General features: G+C 33.7%; 1 protein-coding gene across 1 annotated transcript; it reads right to left on the bottom strand.

Moving 5' to 3' along the window:
• Positions 1–31: 31 nt before the first annotated feature.
• On the bottom strand, positions 32–19,778 carry LOC144420912 (uncharacterized). Its single transcript, XM_078110750.1, has 28 exons — positions 19,686–19,778; positions 16,293–16,460; positions 15,839–15,931; positions 15,142–15,321; positions 14,526–14,612; positions 13,940–14,119; positions 13,614–13,700; positions 12,917–13,096; positions 12,691–12,780; positions 12,032–12,211; positions 11,566–11,655; positions 10,687–10,878; positions 9,649–9,738; positions 8,671–8,862; positions 7,696–7,788; positions 6,442–6,630; positions 6,261–6,353; positions 5,167–5,346; positions 4,659–4,751; positions 4,162–4,350; positions 3,715–3,807; positions 3,325–3,510; positions 2,832–2,924; positions 2,016–2,207; positions 1,744–1,836; positions 1,333–1,521; positions 626–718; positions 32–298 (listed from the first exon to the last, which is right to left on the bottom strand). The coding sequence occupies exons 1-28, from the start codon at positions 19,776–19,778 to the stop codon at positions 32–34; spliced, it is 3,945 nt and encodes a 1,314-aa protein (XP_077966876.1).
• Positions 19,779–20,949: the final 1,171 nt, after the last annotated feature.

Raw genomic sequence — 20,949 nt, 5'->3', positions numbered from 1 at the left:
CGCTTGTAATCAACATTAGGAAGTCTTTATTTCAGTTAAATGATAAATGATGATGAAAGTGTGTCGTGATCCAACAGAAATTTGCATTTTCAATTGTATTCACCTCGTTGTTGCTGAGTATTTCCTTCATTGTAAGGCATTTTGCATTGATTTCTGTTTTGTCAGAAGTTAGGAACTTGGTATACGCTTTGAATTCCGCGTGTGATTCGACTGATCGAATATATTGCTGGAAATTTTGAATAACCTCGTTTTTCTTCTGTTCTTTTTCTCTTTTCTTTTTTGTCACAATGTCCACGAGCTAATAAGAATGAATATTGTTAGACCAGAACAATTATTTCTCCGCCGAGTTAATAGAAAGAAACCCTGACTGACGTTTTAGCGAGAAAAATGCATTTATAAATATTTATTAACTTGATGTATTTATTTATTGTTTCAAATGCAAAGTAGAATATACATGGGCTGCAAATTAAATGTTTCATTCTCGGTGTAGCATTCCTGTTCCTATCCAATAAGACAAGATCATAGATGAAAGAAAAGCCATATATGTGCAGCTCAAATCGTCTAAGTCTAATCGTCAAATCGTGTAAGAAATTCGATCACTAAATGTAATAAAAAAAAATTTTACCTGAGATTTTTGCTTTAGAGATTTCAACATACTTGCAACAAAATTTTCAAATTTTAATCTATTTTCCTTCACTTGGTTGATGTCAAGGCTTTCCTAGAATAATTTTTATTTTCAATTTTTAATCTGATTTTCGTTTGTAAATATATTTCTCAATGAAGACATGGTTGTTTGTTATAAAAATGTACAATTCATAAATTTATAATTACATTCGTACTCGCGTAGTATGTGGAAACGGTGGAGAACGCCGGGACGTAGTATGTGTACCAGGTTAGGGTTAGGCCACCATTTCAGGTACAAATACTACAAGAGTCACTTGGCTTGTCCCCGAACTCGTATTAGAACTAAAATAAAGAAATTGGAATAAAATTAAGGCCTAACCCTGACCTGGTACACATACTACGTTCCGGTATCTGCCATCTTGGTTCACATACTGCGGGAGTACCGTTTTTTTTTCCGAAATTAAATATTCAATTTGTAGTTTATTCCTAATCTTATTTTTAATAGATATTCCAAAATACCTAGTATAACTTTAATAAGCAACGATGTTATTAAAACAATAATGATAAAAAACATTTAAAAATTGCATCTAATTGCATTACAATCGCTGCTATGTATTAATTAATAGATAAGATTGCTGTTGTAAATATGTAAATTGACATATTTCCATTCAAATTTAATGAAATAAAGTAAATTTTCCTAAAACTTACCCGATTTGTGCTCAAAAATTTGTTCATTCTCAAACACTTATCATCGACATCCTTTTTGTCATCAGACGACAAAAACTTTTCATATTCAGCAAATGCTTCAAGTGTTTGTACTGATTGAATATACTGCTGAAAATTCTTGATTGCCTTGTTTAGTTCGTTTTGTTTTTCTTGTTGCTTTTCTTTATAGGCCTGTTAAATTTATATTTACTATAATATTCGATAATATTTTTGGAAACAGTTATTTGTGTATGAATTACACTATATTTATGTGAAAGTCTTGTAGAAGCTTTTTTTTCAGAAATGCTGCTTCACAGATCATATTAATCTTACATTATATAATTAATAATTATTTCAGTCTTCTATGTACTTGAAAACCGAGACCTTATATCTATATGTAATATACCCATATACCTTATATTTTTGTTTTAGACTGTCCTTCAAACTTTTAACAAAATAAGCAAATTCATCTCTTTTGTCTTGTATTTGTTGGATATCGAAAGTCTCCTGTTATTGTAAATGATTAGGTTAATACATGTGTAGTTTTCATAAGCTATAAACATAGTTATTGCATTACAGACTATGTTATATATTGAATAATTAAGATAAGAATGTTTCCTTCAAATATGTAAATTGAAATAAACCTATTTCATTTTAATGAAAAGAAAAGATTTTAGAAGACTTACCGGATTTGTGCTCAAAAATGTGTTCATTTCGATACACTTATTATCAACATCTTTTTTGTCATCAGGTGATAAAAACTTCCTGTATCCAGCAAACTCTTCCAATGCATAAACTGATTGAATAAACTTCTGAAAATTCCCAATCGCTTCGTCTCTCTCGTTTTCTCTCTTTCTTTGCTTTTCTAGGTGATGTGCCTGTAAATTGTGTTTTTGTAATCATTATAATAAATTGTAATTATTCAGTTTGTACCTCAAGTTTAGTAGAGTAGACTTTATATTTTATTCAACTTGTTTGTTAAATTTTGTTCCAGAAATATTTTCAATGTTACAAGAATATCGAGAACGAGGCAAGTAGGAGATTGCGCGCATTTGAAGTATACAGATATTACAAATATAGCAATCAATTTATTATATTAATTATGGTTGAAATAGAAAATATTAAACTAAACCTTAAATTGGTTCGATCACAGATCATATCGATTAAGTTGCCTCAGTAATCGAAAATAAATATAATTTTGCATGTAGAATGACATTTAGAGGATAAAATTGAAGTATTAAATCATATTTATTAATAATCTTCGTTGTTTCCTTAGTATTAATTTTGATAAATTTTCAAATGAATTCGTATGAAATAAATAGAATAAACCGACAAGTCATTCGTATATATTTTCAAATAAATAAAATTTCAAATGAATTCGTATGAAATAAATGGAATAAACCGACAGGTCATTTGTATCTCATTTGGGTTTGAATCCATTTCTACTACTGTTTCGGGAAAATATAAAGGGTCTATATTATCTTAAAAAAAAAACGCGTTACCTTATATTTTTGTTCTAGGCCGTCCTTCAGACTTTTGACAAAATCTTCAAATTCAGACCTTTTTTCGTTTATTTGTTTGGTATCAAGATTTCCCTGTAAATGATTACGTCAATACTTCAAGATCGCCGACATTTTAATACAAAAAAAACTGACGTAACTGCATGGATTGACTAAATAAACATGTATTGGGACATGCCTTTAAACAGTCGGTCCATTTTTAACCAAGCGCTCACACATTTCACCTAATTATTATGTAAATAATAGATACACTCTCAGTTAAACAGTTTTTTATGTTTTAATAAACTTAAGGCAAGACCCGAAACGGAATAAGAGTACTGATAGAAAATGTACTAACGAGGTGAACGTATATAGCTTTATACTAGTGACAGAAATACCAATATATAGCTGTCAAAACAAGTTTGAAAAGATTGCTAAATGGTAACATTTAAATTTATTTTGATGCTTTTTAATATTGATAGTTCAAAACACTAGCCTGATGTTTCTTGAGAAATTCTTTCGCTTCATGACATTTGATATTTATTTCTTCCTTGTCATTATGAGATAAAAACTCATATTTCTGAAATACTGTGTGATCTTGTACTGAATTGATATATTGCTCGAAATCTTGAATCACTTCAAGTCGTTTCTGTTCTTGTTTCATTTTCTTCTGCTTTTCAAGCTGTGAAAAGGTTATTTTATGTGGTTTAAAAAATTCGTGTGCTCACTTGGATCTTGGATGTATTGTTAGAAAATTAGGATGAATTTGCATTAATTAAAAGAAATGGCCAAAAAGTCATATGTACCTATGAAATTCAATAAGTTTGTACTTTTGATTGTGAAACAAATAAATGACCTCGATAGTATTACAATAAAACGCATTTACCTTATATCTTTGTTTTAGACTCTCCATCAGATTTTTGACAAAATCTTCCAATTCACGTCTCTTGTCTGGTATTTGTTGGATATCAAGTTTTTTCTGTTAATGTTAATAATCACGTCAATACATCAAAATTGGAGATATTTTATTACAAAAGAAATAGCTGGATGTAATGATTAAACAAAAAAATTTTGATAATGAGACTTTGATAATGAGACAGTCGGCTCATTTTTTAACTAAAGCTCTTACACAGTTCACCTAATTATTATGTAAGTAAGACTTACACTGTCAGTTTTTATATATCCTATCAGTATTTACTCAGTATATTTGAAAAAAGCTCAAAGCGGAAAAATAAAAAATTACTGATAGGATATGTACTAACGAGGTATATATATATATATATAAAGAATCCATTTCTACTTTAATATTGCAAATTTCAAATAATTAACTGACCTGTTTTTTTTTAAGAAATTCCTTCGACTCAATGCATTTATCATCGATTTCTTTTTTGTCATTGTCAGATAAAAACTCCTCATACTTCTGGAATTCTGCATAACTTTGCACTGACTCAATAAACTTCTGGAAATCTTGAATCTCTTCAATTTTTTTCTGTTCTTCATATTTTCTCTTCTGTTCATCAAGCTGTATTTTACAATATAGTTGCATGTTTAAGATCATGAATTACTTTATTAGCAATATTAGAAAAAAACTATGTCGCGCCGTTTTTTATCTTCATGTAATAAAATTGATAGGTCAATTAAATGCAAAGAATTTTTTTTGTCATCGCCAACGCCAAGAACAACAACAACGATTTTGAAAAACGTTCCATAATTTCATTTTGTGCCTTCTAACTGCCAGATAGAAACTGTTGACTTTTGTTTGGCAAACCTTAAATTCAATCCGATGTCAGACACGTATGCCTCTCCCATAATGCAGCAACATACACTTACCTGAGCTTTGTGTTTAAGACCATCCAGTACACGATTAACGAAGACTCCAAATTCTGCTGTCTTGTCTTCTATCCGTTTCATGTTGAGGTTTTTCTAAAAATAATATTCCAATTACATTTCTGACAATGATAAAAAATTTCTCACTCTAGCAGTCAAGCACAGGGTTGACAGTAGTAGTCAGCGTCGTTTTGTTTCTAACTAGGGGCGTGACTTGTTTCCGAAAAAAGAAAAGGGTTAAACAAAAGAGACGTACCGATAACTCTAAGAGTTGGGGACAAAACTTTCAGTTTTAGCTTATTAACAAACTTTTATGTTATAGGAGTGAGCTGGATCATATATCATGACTATGTGTTGAATAAATCGCTGTAATGAATGATATCTCTGATTGAACTTTGACTTGTAGGCTAAAGCCAAATCTCACCAAGACAAATGAGATTATTTCATCAGCCACGAAGTTTTTGATTTTCGAAAATGCATAACACAAAGTAATATTTCGAATAAATCTTACCGAGTTGAGAAATGTATTCATTTCCTCGCATCTTCCATTAATTAAGTCTTTGTCACCTTGTAATAAATACATTTCATACGGCTTGAATACAGAATGCTGTTTGACTGAACGAATATACTGCTGGAAATTTTCAATTGCTTTGTTCAGCTCTTCTTTCCTTTGCTTCTCCAGTTTTTCGTTCTGTAAAATTTTAAAATACTTTGATACAGAAATCAGTGGGTTTTCTTTGTTTAAAATTACATCTAATTATGACAACGTCTGAGAAAACAAGACAAATGTGATATAAATTAAATCTTACAATCCTGAAAAATGACAACCTAATGTTTATTGATGTAGTTACAACATGAAAAAATCTGTGAGCGCAGCTTTACGTTACCAACTATCTCTTTCTCAAGTTAAATTCAGAGATCTGTGCTAACGAATTTCAGCAAATATGTATGTCTGAACGACAATTTATTTAAAGCCATGCTCCGAGTAGAATGTATGAAAATCTAGAATAAAATCCCATGCCTGTCACCATATTCGGGATAAAATAAACTGGCAAACAATGCCGACTAGCGGCTCACATATGAGAAGACATACGCAGTCGTGAAACATTACTCTTATAAAAACAAATGAAAAAAAATACATGGAATAACCTTGATTTAGGCAAATAGGTTCAAATAGGTAAAAACATAAATTTTAAAACTGCATTCATACTAATTTTTACATTGTACTTATTATCTATCTATTCCTATGACGATACAATGGCCTAACAGCTAGCTTGTACGAAGCGAATAAGGAATATTAGAAGATCAATAACCAAAATGTGCCTGAAACTACTAGAAAGCCTATGTTAAATAAAGGTGCGGCCTGCGGTTTCACCTATTTGTATCTGGCCCTTTTGTATTAAAGGTTGCACACGGCTGATTTATATCATTTCCTAACTGTTTAATTATTATTAGTTTTGATAGAAATAAATTTGCATTAAAGAAATGAAATGGCCCAACAACTGCAAAGAGTCATAAGTATCTATAAGTTTCAATACGTTTGTACTTTTGATTTTGAAAAAATAAATGGTTTTCATAAAATTAGAATAAATAAAATACATTTACCTTAGATTTTTGTTCTAGGCTGCCCATCAGAATTTTGACAAATTCTTCAAGTTCAGATCTCTTGACGCTTGTTTGTCTTATATCAAGACTTTCCTGTTATGGTAGAAAAATTGCTAAATGTGACATTGAAATACAATCCATTTTTTACATTAATATTGGAAAATTCAAATGACTAACTGACCTGGTTTCTTTCGAGAAATTGCTCCGACTCAAAACATTTATTTTTGACTTCCTTTTTGTCATTGTCGGATAAAAATCTCTCATATTTTTGGAATTCTGTGCAAGTTTTTACTGACTCAATAAACTTCTTGAAATCTTGAATTTCTTCAGATATTTTCTGTTCCTCTTTCTTTTTCTCCTGCTCAGCAAACTGTATTATGTAATACAGTCGCGTGTTTGAGTGCATGGTATACTTTATTAGCAATGTTTGGAAAAAACTCTTTTTATAATAAATATCAAAATTAAGATATAATAAAAAAAATACATTTCTTAATAAAAGGCAATGCTCAAATACATGGTCATGACGCGAAAGACTCATATTCGGCCTATTATCAGCGATTCCCTGTTAATCTATAAGAGAAACTCACATCAGTACTGGAAAACCTTTAGTTTAGGGTTTAGAGAAACGATCGTCGCGTGGTGAACATCTGACCCGTACCACTCAATGAAAAATAAATATAAGTATATCATTAGAGCAGTGGTTCTCATACTTTTCAAGCCGCGCTCCCATTTTAGAATTTGTCAAGTCTCGTGCTCCGCCTCAAAAATAACTAGCAGCTAACAATAAGCTACGAATAACAGATAGTAAGGCGGAAGTGTGTTTTATTGGAAAACACGTTTAAAATACGTGGATGGAACGTGAATATACAAATAAATAAAGAAATGTAAATATTCAAAATAAGGCTGACATGATCAAATTTACCAAATAATTTTAATTAGCTTCACGCCCCCTCGAAATATTTTCTTGTAATGTATGCCAAACTAAAACGACTAATGTTCAGTTAAATTTTAGCAAATTCGTATGTCAAAACGACAATTTTTCTAGACTAGAGCCTTGCTCCGAGTAAAATAAAGGTAGATCTGGGATTTAAACCCCCTGCGGAAATTGTAGCGGATCGCATATCAGAAGACACACGCAGTCGTGAACCGTTACTCAAATAAAAATAAATGAAAAAACGGCGCTGCGGAAGTATGTGCACCAAGATGGCACACCACCAGAACCTCAACCTGGTACACATACTATGTTCAGGTTGTGCGCCATCTTGGTGCACATACTTCGGGAGCACCAAAAAATGTGAAATAACCTTGATTTGGGTGTGTTCATTACAAAAAAGATGAATTTTAAAACTAAATTCATACTAATGTTTACAATGTACTTAATAAAAATAAAACAATTTTATAGACTTTTGGAAAACATTTATTTAAATAAGCTTGCCTCTGCTCTCTCTTGTAGATTTTCCAAAACATCTTCAACAAAAGTTTGAAATTTTTCTTTTTCACTTTGTATTTGATTGATGTCAGGCATTCCCTAAAAAATAAAATTTTTATCAAATGTTGAACTATCTGTTAACATTGAGGATATTTAGCAAAGAAAAATATAGATTTTAAAAATTCAGGATTTAGAATTCCAAATGCTTTACAAACTGATCATAATTAAATTAATTATAAGTCCGGGGGTTCTCAATCGTGGGTATGTTTTAAGTTAATCGAACGTAAATTTTGCAATAATGAAGTTAAAGAGCTAAATGTGGCTGTTAACCACATAGCATATTACAGTACTACAAGTACTCTTAATTGATGTTCATTTACTCCCGTTGCAGAAAGATTGTTTATCGCTGACATGAGTGAACTACGGCCCGCGGGCCAAATCCAGCCCGTTAGATAATTCAATCTTGCCCGCCTGATGCTGTCAAAACCAGAATAAAACCAAATTTTGTTGTTTTAGCTGAAAAATTGCTCGTGGAATTTGTTGAAATTGTGAATAAATTTAGTTTCCGCGAGAGGAAAAATGATAATGCTTGCTTGATATGTCTGCAAGGTGTGTCGGTCGGTGACAATCTAAAACGGCATTTTCTACTTTTGCAGGTTTTAGTGAGTTTTTTGTGGTTTTTGCATGTTTTATCTAGATAAATGACAAACTGTGATCAATGTGTTTGGACAATAAAAGTGTTTGTTTTGGTTTGCACTGTTTACCTATTCTTGGCAGTTGGCACTATTGTGGCCCGCGAGCAATACAAAAATAATAGTGTGGCCCGCGAGGCCGACAACCTTGGACCACCCTGATATACACAGTTGCAAAATGAATTTTTGTTTTGAAATTTTTCAAGGGTAAAAACAATAGAATGGTCGTCTTTTTATCGATTTAGATCCAGCCATCAAAAGGAATTTTAAATTTAACAATTGAACTCACAGAATTTCCACTAAGAAATTCCATCGATCTGATGCATTCAACTTCGATCGCCTCTTTTTCATCAGGTGCCAAAAACGTTTGATAAACTCCGAATATAGTATGCATCTTCCATGAATGAACATATTGCTCAAATTTCCTGATTGCTTTGTGTCGCTCTTGCTCATTTTTCCTTTTCATTTCTTGATCAGCGACCTGTGTCAAACATATCGTGATGTTAATTAGTCTAAAAAATACGAGGACATTTCAAATTTATCGCTCGAAATACAAAATCGTGAAATCTACCTGTGGTCCAGTACTCAATCAGCGACTGATCGGGAATATCTTAACGGTTTTGCGTTAGGCATACATGGTTATCGGAAGTTTGGGCTTGCCAAACTTTTCAAGATAGCGAGACATTTATAATATGTTTGAATTTTCCGCGGCCCCCCGCATCACATTTGAAATTTTCCAACAAACTCGACATTGATAAGCAAGCGCGTCGCTTCTCTAATCCTATGTTTGTTCTCGAAATCGTGAGATTTACGTTTTGCACTATTTTCAATAAATGCGTTCCGAATCAAAAGTCTAAAATAGTACAATAGATATAATACTTAGCGACTCCTGAAATTCGTTGCACACACCATGCCGGTTCGCGACCTCAGTTTGGTAAGCCCTGGTGTAAAGAATAGCCACAGTCGGGAAAAGTCGTAATTAAAAAACCCTGCGTTAGAATAAAATCTACCGAACATTTTGCAAAAATGACTGTGTGCGTAGCGGATGAATTTACAACGTTTAGAAGCATATATGAGATCAACAAAGAGACAAACCTGTCATTTTTGAGTTTCCCGAAATATAGTCACTAGTTTGATACAAAAAATTGGTTACAATATCGTAAAAATTCTGTTTCCTATAAAAAATGAAATCAGTGACCACTTTGAAGAAATCTTGTAGGTCAGGAGGTGTGGAAATACACCATAAACAATAATTCATTTCAATTACCTGAGCTTGGTGCAGCCTTTTCAATATACTTTCAACAAACTTTATGAATTTTGAATGTTCTTCATGTATTTGATTAAGTTCGAGCTTTTCCTGTAAATAAACAATTCATTTCGATTATTTTTTTTCTTTTCCATACATTCTCTATTGCTCCCCGACTCACTGATTTAAAAATTTGGAAAACAGTTCTGGCTCACTAATGATAAATAAGATAGTTAATTTCAAATATTTCGATTCAAATATTTTGAAATTAAACATTAATGGAACCATTTGTATAAACATAATTTATCGAATAAAATTTGGTTTAAATTGAGCAGATAAAACTGTGACTCGCATTTGTAAAATTAAAAAAAAAAGTGTGATTGAAGAATCACGGTGCACAATAAGACAAATGTGTTTCTGTAATGTTCGCCCAACCAAAACAGTCTTCCCCAGACAAATATAATTTAATTGTAACAAGTCAAGCGAATACATGCGTTTTTGTGTCAGTGTGCAACAAGAATCACGATTCACTTCAAATAGGCATGTTCAGTTTTGTTTCGGTATGCTTTGAATATACGTACTATACTAATAATTAATTTGTTACCGTTTGCGTCACACTTACATGGCCCGCCGGTCTAGGTGGGCAAGGTTTTTGGACCAGGGGCCACCCCTGGACTCACTCTAGCCCTTTACATGGTGCGATGCTTAATGTTTTTTTTGTTTTTTTTGTAACACAGTTAATGTTGTTCATGAAATTAAACTTTTCACGTCATACTCACATGACAGTCTAGATCGGAGTACTTTTTGACCCCTGGTTCAAATACCCTGTCCATCCCTGGTCTAGCCTAATATCGCTTTTTATATTTTACTTACGTCTTACCGCACTCTATAATAGAAGGTATACACAGTTGCAAAATGAATGTTAGTTTTGAAACTTGCTAAGGGTAAACAATAGAATGGTTGAGAACCCTTAGTTTAAGTATTTATTACTTATATATCTTTTTATAGATTGAGATCCAGTCATCAAAGATGGATTATAAATTCAACATATGAACTCACAGGATTCGCACTAAGAAATTTCTTCAATCTAATACATTCTTCTTTTATATCCTCTTTGTCATCAGGCGTCAAAAACTTTTGATAATCTCCGAATTCAGTATGGATTTCAACTGAAGGAATATATTCTTGAAATTTTCGAATGGCTTCATTTTGCTCCTTCTCTTTTTCCCTTTTCTGTTTCAGATATGCGTCCTGTGTTAAACATATCCAGTCGTTTACTAATCTATCTATAAATTACAGTCAGATTAAGCGTTGAAAATACAGTTCAACGGAAAGTCCCAGTCAGTTCAGGGCCGCGGCGTCGACGAAATATTACATTCGGCTTCAATTCCCGACTCAGAGTCGAAAAAAATTGTTTCTGACTCCGAGTAACAAAAACTTTGGCATATGCAAGACTTCCTCAGTAAACTGGTAAACGCTTAATCAACATAATTTTTTTTATTTAAAATGACTTCGACGTCATGGCCATTATCCAGTACCTATTCAGATGAGAAATATCTGAGCGGTTTTATATTAGTCACTCATGCTAAGTGTAAGTGATAGCCACAATCAAAATAAAAGCGGTAACCATTAAGCTGTTAACCCTGCGTCAGAGGAAATCTACCAATTGTTTTGTACCATCACTAACGTAATAGATCGGGGTTTGTGAAGCGCATGACATACGCGGCTGACGCGAACATTTAAAACGCTTAGAAGCATTATGAAATCAACAAAGAAACAACAAGTTTTTTAGAATATAGTTTGATACGTGAAAACTGTACTGATTACAATAATGTAAAAATTATATTCCTTTTTTAAAATAGGAATCAGTGACCGCTTGGAATCAACCTTGTACGTCTGTAGGTGCGAAAACATCTGAAACTGACTCATCTCAATTACCTGAGCTTGGCGCAGCTTGTTCAATATTCTTTCAACAAACTGTTCCAATTTTAAATGTTTTTCGTGTATTTGTTTGAGGTTGAGATTTTTCTGCAAAAATAGATTTTCATTTAATTTGTACTTTTTCTTTATATACGCATTCTTAAGGATATTTCACATGGTGTTTTAAATGTTGAGCATGGATTGTTTGAACGTAGTGGGGTTTGGAATATACCAATCAAAATACCGCTGGAATGATAATCAAGGGGCCATAATTATTAAAAACACTGGGAAATGGGCCACAAGCCATAAAAGGTTTGGAACCACTGCCTTATAACTTTGTTTCTGTAAATCAGTGGTTTAAAACTTTGCTCAAACAATGTTCTGCTTTACTACTGAGTGAGTGCTCTCAGAAAGAAAAGAGAATAAAAAAAGAGCAAAAAAGGGGGTGGGGGGAATATGTATAAGTACAAACCAGCAAACTTACCGGATCGTACTCGAAGAATTTCTCTGCTGCAGAACATTTCTCACGAATTTTGTTCTGGTCTTCTGGTGTCATAAACCTTTCATACTGCTTGAATACTTCGTGTTGTTGGACAGAACGAATATAATCACGAAAACTTTGAATTGCAACTCGTAGCTCTTGTTCTTGCTTTTTTTTCTCTTCCTGTTATTATTAGGAGAAAATGTTTTAAAAACTAATTCCGTTTAAGGTATGTGAGCCGGGTTGGTTATGATATATTTTCAAGAGAAACGTTTATTCCAAGCACGACTCCGAAACATTTAAGCAGGCAGTTCCATTTCCAGACTTCACATTAGAATAAAATTAGATTAGTACTACAGACAACTGGGTGAAACAAAATTGTCTGGTATTTCCAATTATATTATTGGTTTAATGATATGATTTCGAATGGTAGATCCCGACCACTAGATGGCCAAAGTTCCTACCCCGTCTACCACTCCGTAAGGATCAAAAGTGCGAAGTAAGCTAAAAATCCCGATTTCACACCCCACGTCAACCTCCTTTAAAACAAGCAATGCCAAAAATAAAGATTTTTACGAAAATGGGATGAGTGGCTACTTACGCCGAACCCTATCTGGTCTAGATATGCATGAACGCCTCTTACACAAAAATTTCAAAAGCACCTGAGCTTGGTTTTCCAGCAGTCTATTTGATATACTTTCAACAAAACGTTTGCACTCTGAGTGTTGTTTGTGAATTTGTTCGAGGTTTTCCTGTAAATAAACGGATTATTTCTATATTTTTTTTCCACCCAAAACACTAATTCGAAAATGGTACAAAACATTTTGATAGTTCTTATTAAGCCAAAAACATGAGAGAGAAAATTTGATTATAAACCAGCAAACTTACCGGATTGCCATCCAGAAATTTCTCTGCTGCAGAAAATTTTCCACCAATTTCGTTCTGATCTTCACGTGTTATAAACCTTTCTTGCTGCCTAAATACTTCATGTTGTTGGACAGAACGAATGTAATCACGAAAACTTTGAATTGCGTAATGTAGCTCTTGTTCCTTCTTGCTTTTCTCTTCCTGGTATTTATATGAGAGCATGTTTTGAAAACAAATTTCGTTAAGGGGTGTGAGCTGGGTTGGGTATAAGCTGTTTTAAAGAGAACGTTAATGCCAAGCATGATTCCGAAACATTTAAGCAGGCGGTTCCATCTTCAGACTTCACATTAAAATAAAATTGAATTAGTACTCCTGACAAGCGGGTGATAAAATTATAGCTGCTAGAAGTTTGGTACCTCCAATTCCAAATATTTTTTGGATTTGATGATATAATTTTAAAAGCGGATCCCGACTATTAGGGGTGAAATTTCCGTCTGCAACTTTATGGAAGAATCAAAAGTTCGACACAGGTTGAAATTCCTCAGGTTGCAGGTCTCGTCTTCAGATGCCACGCCGACCACCTTTCATAGGGTATAATACGCAATTGCCAAAACATAGAGGTGTTTACGAAAGTTGGATCAGTGGCTACTTTGGCAAATCTTTATCTGGTGAGGAGATGCATAAACGCCCCATGCAAAATTATTTTAAAAGCATTTACCTGAGCTTGGTTTTTCAGCTTTATCAACATACTTTCAACAAAACTTTCGAAATTTGAGTGTTGTTTGCGTATTTGTTTGAGATTTTCCTGTAAACAAGCAGTGGATCCTAACTTTACTCAAATATTCTTCTGCTTTACTAGTGAGTGAGTGTTTTAATCATATTTTCTTATGAAAACAAAAGAATTAAAAAAGAAGGAAAAGTATACGTCTAATTAAAAACTTAGATATATGCTAAGTATCATACCACATAAACCAAGTCGAGAGTTCCTATCAGGCCAGAAAAACAAGAGTGATAATTTAAGTAAAAGTAAAACAGTAAAGTTACCGGATTCTCATCAAGAAATTTCTCTGCTGCAGCACAACTTCCACGAATTTCGTTTTGATCTTCACGTGTCATGACGGTTTCATACTGCTTCAATACTTCATGTTGTTGGACAGAATCAACGTAATCACGAAAACTCTGAATTGCGTCATGTAGCTCCTTTGCTTGCCTACTGTACTCTTCCTGGTGTTGGAACGAAAGTATGTTTTAAAAATTCTGTCGAGGGCTGTTGACTGAGTTTTATATAAGTAGTTTTAAGGAGAAGTGCTCATTCCAAGCAAGACTCTAAAACATTCAAGCAGGCAACTTCATCTCCCGACTTCGCAATAAAATAAAATTGTATTAGTGCTCCTGACAACCGAGTGATAAAATTTTGAATTTCAGAAGTCTGGTATTTCCAAATACTTTTTTTAGTTTGATCATATGATTTTAAATGCGGATCCCGACCATTAGGGGTTAAAGTTCCGTCTCCAACTTTGAACTAAGGTTAATACAACGAGATTTTCCAAAGTGGGATCAGTGGCTTAGAGCGTTATTTGGTGAGAAGAGGCATGAACGCCCTATACAAAAATATTTTAAATGCATTTACCTGAGCTTGGTTTTCCAGCCTATTTGACATACTTTCAACAAAACGTTTGAACTTTGAGTGTTGTTTGCGTATTTGTTCGAGGTTTTCCTGTAAATAAACAGTTCATTTCCATAAATGTTTTACATATTCTCTTACATACTTATTTACTTTTCATCCAAAACACTAATTTGAAAATTAGCACAAGCAATTTTTTCGAACGAATTTTTAATGGAAAACAGTTTTGGAACACTTATAATAAAACAGGGTTCAATTAATGACCAGCCCGCGCGTACATAAAGTATAGATTTTCATTTGCAAAATCTGAAAAACAAAACATATGCGTATGGACACAAATGTGTTTTTTTAGTAGTTCGTCAGACCGGAATCAAACTTCACTTCAACGAGCATAATTTGAGACTGAGAGAGGAAAGTTTCCAACCACATTTGTGTTAGTATACAAGAAGACGTTTAAATGACTCAGAATAGTCATCTTTATTCTTCATCCATCACCCCAGATCCTTCACCGCAAATACATAGAAGCAGGATATGTAGTAAGCAATGTAGAAACCAAATCAATAGTATATTAAGCAGAAGAGTAGGAATGATAATGTAGACAAGTACAAACTAAGAATCCTACCGTATTGTCGTTGAGAAATCTCTCTACTGCGGCACAATTCCTATGAATTTTGTTTTGGTCTTCTGATTTCAAAAATCTTTGATAATGCTTGAATATTTCATGTTGTTTGACAGAACGAATGTCATCACGGAAATTTTGAATTGCGCCACGTAACTCTTGTTTTTTCTTTCTTTTCTCTTCCTGGTATTAAAATGAGTTTATGTTTTAAAACCACTTCCATTGTGCGATGGGGTTGAGTTGGTTATGAGCTTTTTTGGAGAGAACAGTTTGATCCGAACATCACATTGAGGCATTCAAAAAGCTATAATCCGGCTATAACTACTACTTTCGACACCGAGTGGGAAAAAAATAGATTTAAAACACCAGTTTCTGACCTTAATGATGTTTTTATTTTTAAATATTTTGCCCATAATTCCCGGCTATCAGAAATATAAAATTTTATTTCTGTACTCCTACTCCGGATAGTTCAAACTTTCGACCCCGGCCTCACATGAATCGTGTTAAAACTGCACATATATTGCACATTTCAAAAAAAAATATCAGATCTTCAGCAAGAAATTTACATTTAACAGTTAATAGTCGGAGACATTCCGATTTTTTAAGAACTTTAGCTGTTCGGCATCTTTTGGAGATTGGATTCGTGTTTTTCATTTTTATTCAAGATTATTACAAAGTAATTCCTTTTGAGTAAGTTTACCTTGTATTTATGTTCCAAACTTTCTATAAGACTTTCAATAAAATCTTCAAGTCTTCGTCTTTCGGCATCAATTGTTCCAATATCGAGATTTTTCTGTAAATTAATTGTGAAATTAATATTTTTTGTGAATTAAACAACACGAAAATATGTAAAAATGTTACCTGAATCATAATTCTTGCATTATTGAGCAGCAAATTGTGATTGAAAGTGCATTTGTGGGAAAAGAGTGAAAAACCTACATTGATTTATTTCCTAATAACAGTTTTTTTATTGCGGCACCCAGCTAACATCCGTGGCCACGATGTGGCACGCAACCGAAAACAATTGCCCGCTCCTGTTACTCAGACTATTATACCAATCAGACAAGATAGAGAAATCCATGATCCAAAATTGAAAAGAACTTTGAAAAGTAGAAGCAATATTTTTGTTTGATTAAAATAAATAAATTCTCCACCTGGTTTTCATTGAGCAACTGCCCCAATTCCTGGCATCTTTTGTTAACTTCATTCTGTTCAGCAGATGTCAGCAATGAAGCATAGTCTCCAAATATTTGATAAGTTTGAACTGTACGAATATAGTTCTGAAAACTACGAATAGTTTCGTGTCGCCCCTGGTTCGCAAGCTGTTAAGTTTGGAAAACATTGGTTGGAAGAATCAAAATACTGCAGATTTCAAAAGAATGTAACATTCGACAAATAAGTCTTAGCTACCACTAATGCTTAGTTGATATTGAAATAGGTTTTTGAACATTCTAATGAATATGTTTGAGAATTTTCTTTTCAGCATAATTGGCTTCAACAAAATGGATAATAACTTTTCCGGGAATCTAAGTCTAACAAACAAATAAGGCGAACAGGACGTGGCCGATTGCTCGGGAATGTCTCTTTAGCAGCATCTCGAGGAACAAAACGCAATAATACGCTGCAGGAAATGCTCTCTTGCCTTGTATTTGTTGGATATCAAGATTTTTCTGTTAATGTAAATAATTACGTCAATACAATTAAGGGTTGCAAGTCATTGTCGAGCCGCACATATTTTTAGGAAGTTGAAGACCGAGTGGATGATACTTTTTATAATAAAAATCAAGCAGTGATACATCTCAGGAATAGAATATAGATTTATTTCTACACTGCATCTCAACAAGTTCCATTTGAATATTTTCGGCGCCATTGAACCCTTTGTACTTAGCATAAACTTTCCTGCGTTTTGTTGTCATTTATATAATTATAATTAAATTATAGGCTCATTAAACGAGTAATGGAGAATTTTATACTTGTTAGTTATAATATAACTTAGTCTGCACGTGTATCACAATAAATTCTGTTACGTACAGAATATAATCGTCAAAACAGCTTTGTTACTATAATTTATCGAAGCGTCGTGGGCCGGATTGTATTACTCCACGGTCCGGATCCGGCCATCGGGCCGTAGGTTTCGACCCCTGTTGTAAGATCAAATCCAAGGGTCGGCAACCTACGTCCCTAGGGTTAGTTCGGCCCGCAGAGTAACATAATACGGCCCGTCATGCTTCACTGGATTGAAGCGACAAAACGGCGGTTTTGACGATGAATTAATTATATATATTCTACGTTCAAGGAGTTGATTATATTATTAACGTAAAAGGATTTATTGTGAGGCTCGTGTAGACTAAACTAACAATTAATTGAACAGCTAGCTTCTCGTTTACCGAGCGTACAATTTAATTATGCGTTGACAAATGGCAACACGCAAAAACGTTGATGCTGTGGAAAGGGGTTCAATGGCGCAAAAAATATTCAAATGGAGCTCCTTGAGATGTGTGATGGGAAAAAAAATCCATATTCTATTCGAGAGTTGTATCACTGCTTGATGTTTATGAAAAGTATCTCCTTGAAGAAAGTAGCTATCTGAATTTGAGAAACTATGCAAAAGACATTCACAGCGATGTTTGGAAATACATATGCGTGTGAACAAATATTGTCGAAATTGAACATTACAAGAAACAAGCTGAGAAATCGCATTAGTGATGCCCATTTAGAAAGCGTATAATGCAACAAGAAATGTCATTTGTATTTTTTTTAAATAATACGACTTAGTTAAGTTCACGAATTGTCGTAGTCTTCGCGCGCTGTTAGGTTTTTAACTTTCCAAAAATTTGTGTGGCCCGCCAAGACTTGCAACCTTCAATTTTGGCCCGCGAGCAACAAAATGTTCAAGGTTCTTTGTTTATCCTGTGTTCTTCTTTCATTGTATCCCGTCACGCTAATAACCGAATTGTGTAAGTCATTTTTAGCAGTTTTGAAAAAAACGTAAAAAACTTCCTAATGATATTGTTATGCCATTGAGAGTCAATAATTTGTCATGGTTCAATTTTTTGATCGTAGCCGGATTTAAGTTAATTTGTATGACGCAGTTAAGTGACGTCATAATGGCGCACTGTGACTTAGGCAGAAATGTGTCTATGACTTGGGGACATACGCAATTTTGCAACTTTACTATATGCACCAGTCCTGAAAACTAAATATCTCAAAAACGAATGTAATTTTCAGTATCTACAATGTCTAAGCCCCAAAATAGCTAATCAGTTTCAAATACATTATTTTTTATGTTTAAAAATATATATTTCAATAATATAACACGTTCTGCACATCCACCGAAAGAAGACTAAGATTAAATATAAAGAATAAAACAGCAATGCACCCAATATAAAAGCAAACCAAGGTGAATTGGACTCGGACAATGAATATCACAAGTGCACGCCTTCTTATACTGTAGTATAAATTCAAATTAATACGCGCTAATCTAGAATCCGAGATGCAAAAACTCGAAAATACTTCGCCGGGGTTATTTTGCCTTTGTGATGTCACAATAGTCCTGCTGTAACAATGATAATTCATTATGACGAAACAATTGCACAAATGGGCATGTCATACTAAATCTCCATTTTTATGGGTTTCGGAATTCTTAAAATAAAATCTGAGTTAACAGACAGGTGCGCAGCAATACATAAATACCTATTTCATGGAAAAACTCAAAATCGTCAAAAACGACTTACGCAATTCGGTTATTAGCGTGACGATTTTCTCTGTCCACAGCCTGCAATTTTATCATTTTATTAATTTTTTTATACAGCGCTTACCAGCGCCTTTCTTACATACAATTCCCTGTACGACTACCCATGACTCCCCGTCTCAGTGAGGTTTTACAAAATATATATGCCATTCCCAAAGATCCTTGTGAACATAATTCTTTTTAAAACACAGTGTTTCAACCCAAAGTATAAAACACCACAAAAAATAAATATAAAAGTGTTCGTATATTTTACTCGCAGCTTTCGGCTAAATTTTATTCGAAATAGTTTCAGAAAATTGTTTTAAGAAATCTGATACAAGTGACACGTCGCCGGTATATTCAACTATAGTCGTCAACTGGTCGTTAAATTTACTAGTCGTTTTAACTGGTCGGTCTGGGCCTGCCATCACTCGCCGTTTAAATTAGATATATTCTGTTGCTATCATAACACAGAGAAAAATATTGATTCACAAACCCAAGGAGCTAGATTTTTAAAAGTGAGATATCAAGGCGTTGCTCAATGCTCAAGTGGGCGACGTAAAAATATAGGGTACCCCCGTAGTGTGTGTACCAGGTTTGGGTTGAGCCATAATTTCATTCCGATTTTCCTTATTTTAGTTCTATTACAAGATCAGGGAATGTCTGTGTTAGCCAAGTAAATATCCCCCCTGTCCATAGGTTTCAGTTCCCTCACACAACTTGATGTAAAGTAAGCGAACAAAATCAGTTACCTCCTTAAAGGTAAATATATTTTTGAAGCGACAAATGTAGAGCTATTCAAACCAGTCAAACGTACCTCATTATCTCCTGGGAAATTTTGTACATGATCGCACGCATTGCATATTGCTGGGTTGTCTTCTTCTTGGCATTTTGGCTTTGTATTGGCCATTTTCTTTTGGTCGGTTCGATTTCAAATTTATTTCTTGTCTTGACCTAAAATTTCCAACTGTATGTATCTGTAAAGTAAATTTGCTAAATTCTTAACTGCATGTATATTTAAATTAATTGTCAATATGAACAATTTTTTATTGAAGTTTCAAAACGCTACAACTAGAAGAATTACATGTTATTATCTCATATTTGACATGTTGTTGTAAAACAGGAATGGGCGAACTACGAAAAATCAAGAACTTAAGTTGTTAGTCATTTAGTTCAATATACTGCACCACTAAGTTTTACCATCGATGATGAAAATAGAAATTGGCATGTGCTTGTCTGGTGGCTTGTTGTTCTCTTAGTACATAAAAGCTGTGACTAAAAAATCTTACCAAATGCGGTCGGGAAATCCACGAATTCACGTAACTACGTCGTACATGGTAAAGGCATAGCCAACAAATCATAGCCTATCCTAGTTACCTAGTAAAAAAAAAGAACAACAATAATTATAACTTGCTCAAAGTCGTATCGTTTGTGAACATTTACTTTGCCGTCGTAGGTTGTGCTTTTGTGTAGCGAAGCGTATTGAAGTAACGCTTCAGAAAGGTATATCCTGGTGTTCGTATGAAATGCATGAACTAATAATGAATACGATACTCGAATTCGAGTCGAGACTCCCTATTTGGATGCATATTGTATCAGTATGGCAGCTTGTGTTATTGAATTCAACGCACATTTGTAAGAATTTTTGACCCTGGTTACTGGTTTATAGAAGATAAGTTTAATATTGATATAGCCAATGTAGACTTTATGTCAGATCGTATTTTTAGACTCTTAACGAAGCGCTTTTTACCATTCGACGACTGTCCCTTCCTGTCTTTTGTAAATTGTTGGAGCTTTAACCATTGTTTAATCATATCACTTTGCCATCGTTCCTATCAAATTAGTAGTCCAAGTCTTTATAACGTCAATTATATATGAGTCCTACCTGAATAAACTATACGAATAAATAAACAGCTTTGCCCACAATTTCTATCTTCTGACATAAACCTGAAATATTCTATTTCAGCGGTTCCCAAGCTATGGGTCGCGACTGGTAGGTCGCAAAAGGAATCTTAGTGAGTCGTTAAATGATGAAGAAAGCTTTGATTAATTATACTGGCTATTAGGACCGGTGGCGACTC

Source organism: Styela clava, chromosome 3 (assembly GCF_964204865.1).
Source record: "Styela clava chromosome 3, kaStyClav1.hap1.2, whole genome shotgun sequence".
Taxonomy (NCBI): Eukaryota; Metazoa; Chordata; class Ascidiacea; order Stolidobranchia; family Styelidae; genus Styela; species Styela clava.
The sequence above is the reverse complement of the archived record's forward strand: the minus strand, read 5'-3'. Positions and strand labels throughout refer to the sequence as shown.

What these genes read in the sequence shown, in the direction of transcription:
- LOC144420912 (XM_078110750.1), bottom strand. Translation starts at nt 19,778, where the DNA reads ATGGCCAATACAAAGCCAAAATGCCAAGAAGAAGACAACCCAGCAATA. An exon ending in GCCTAGAACAAAAATCTAAG is followed by an intron (nt 5,347 to 6,260) that starts GTAAATGTATTT and finishes AAAATTTTACAG; the next exon opens with AACGAAAAACTGGAGAAGCA. An exon ending in GTCTTAAACACAAAGCTCAG is followed by an intron (nt 4,351 to 4,658) that starts GTAAGTGTATGT and finishes TGTAAAATACAG; the next exon opens with CTTGATGAACAGAAGAGAAA.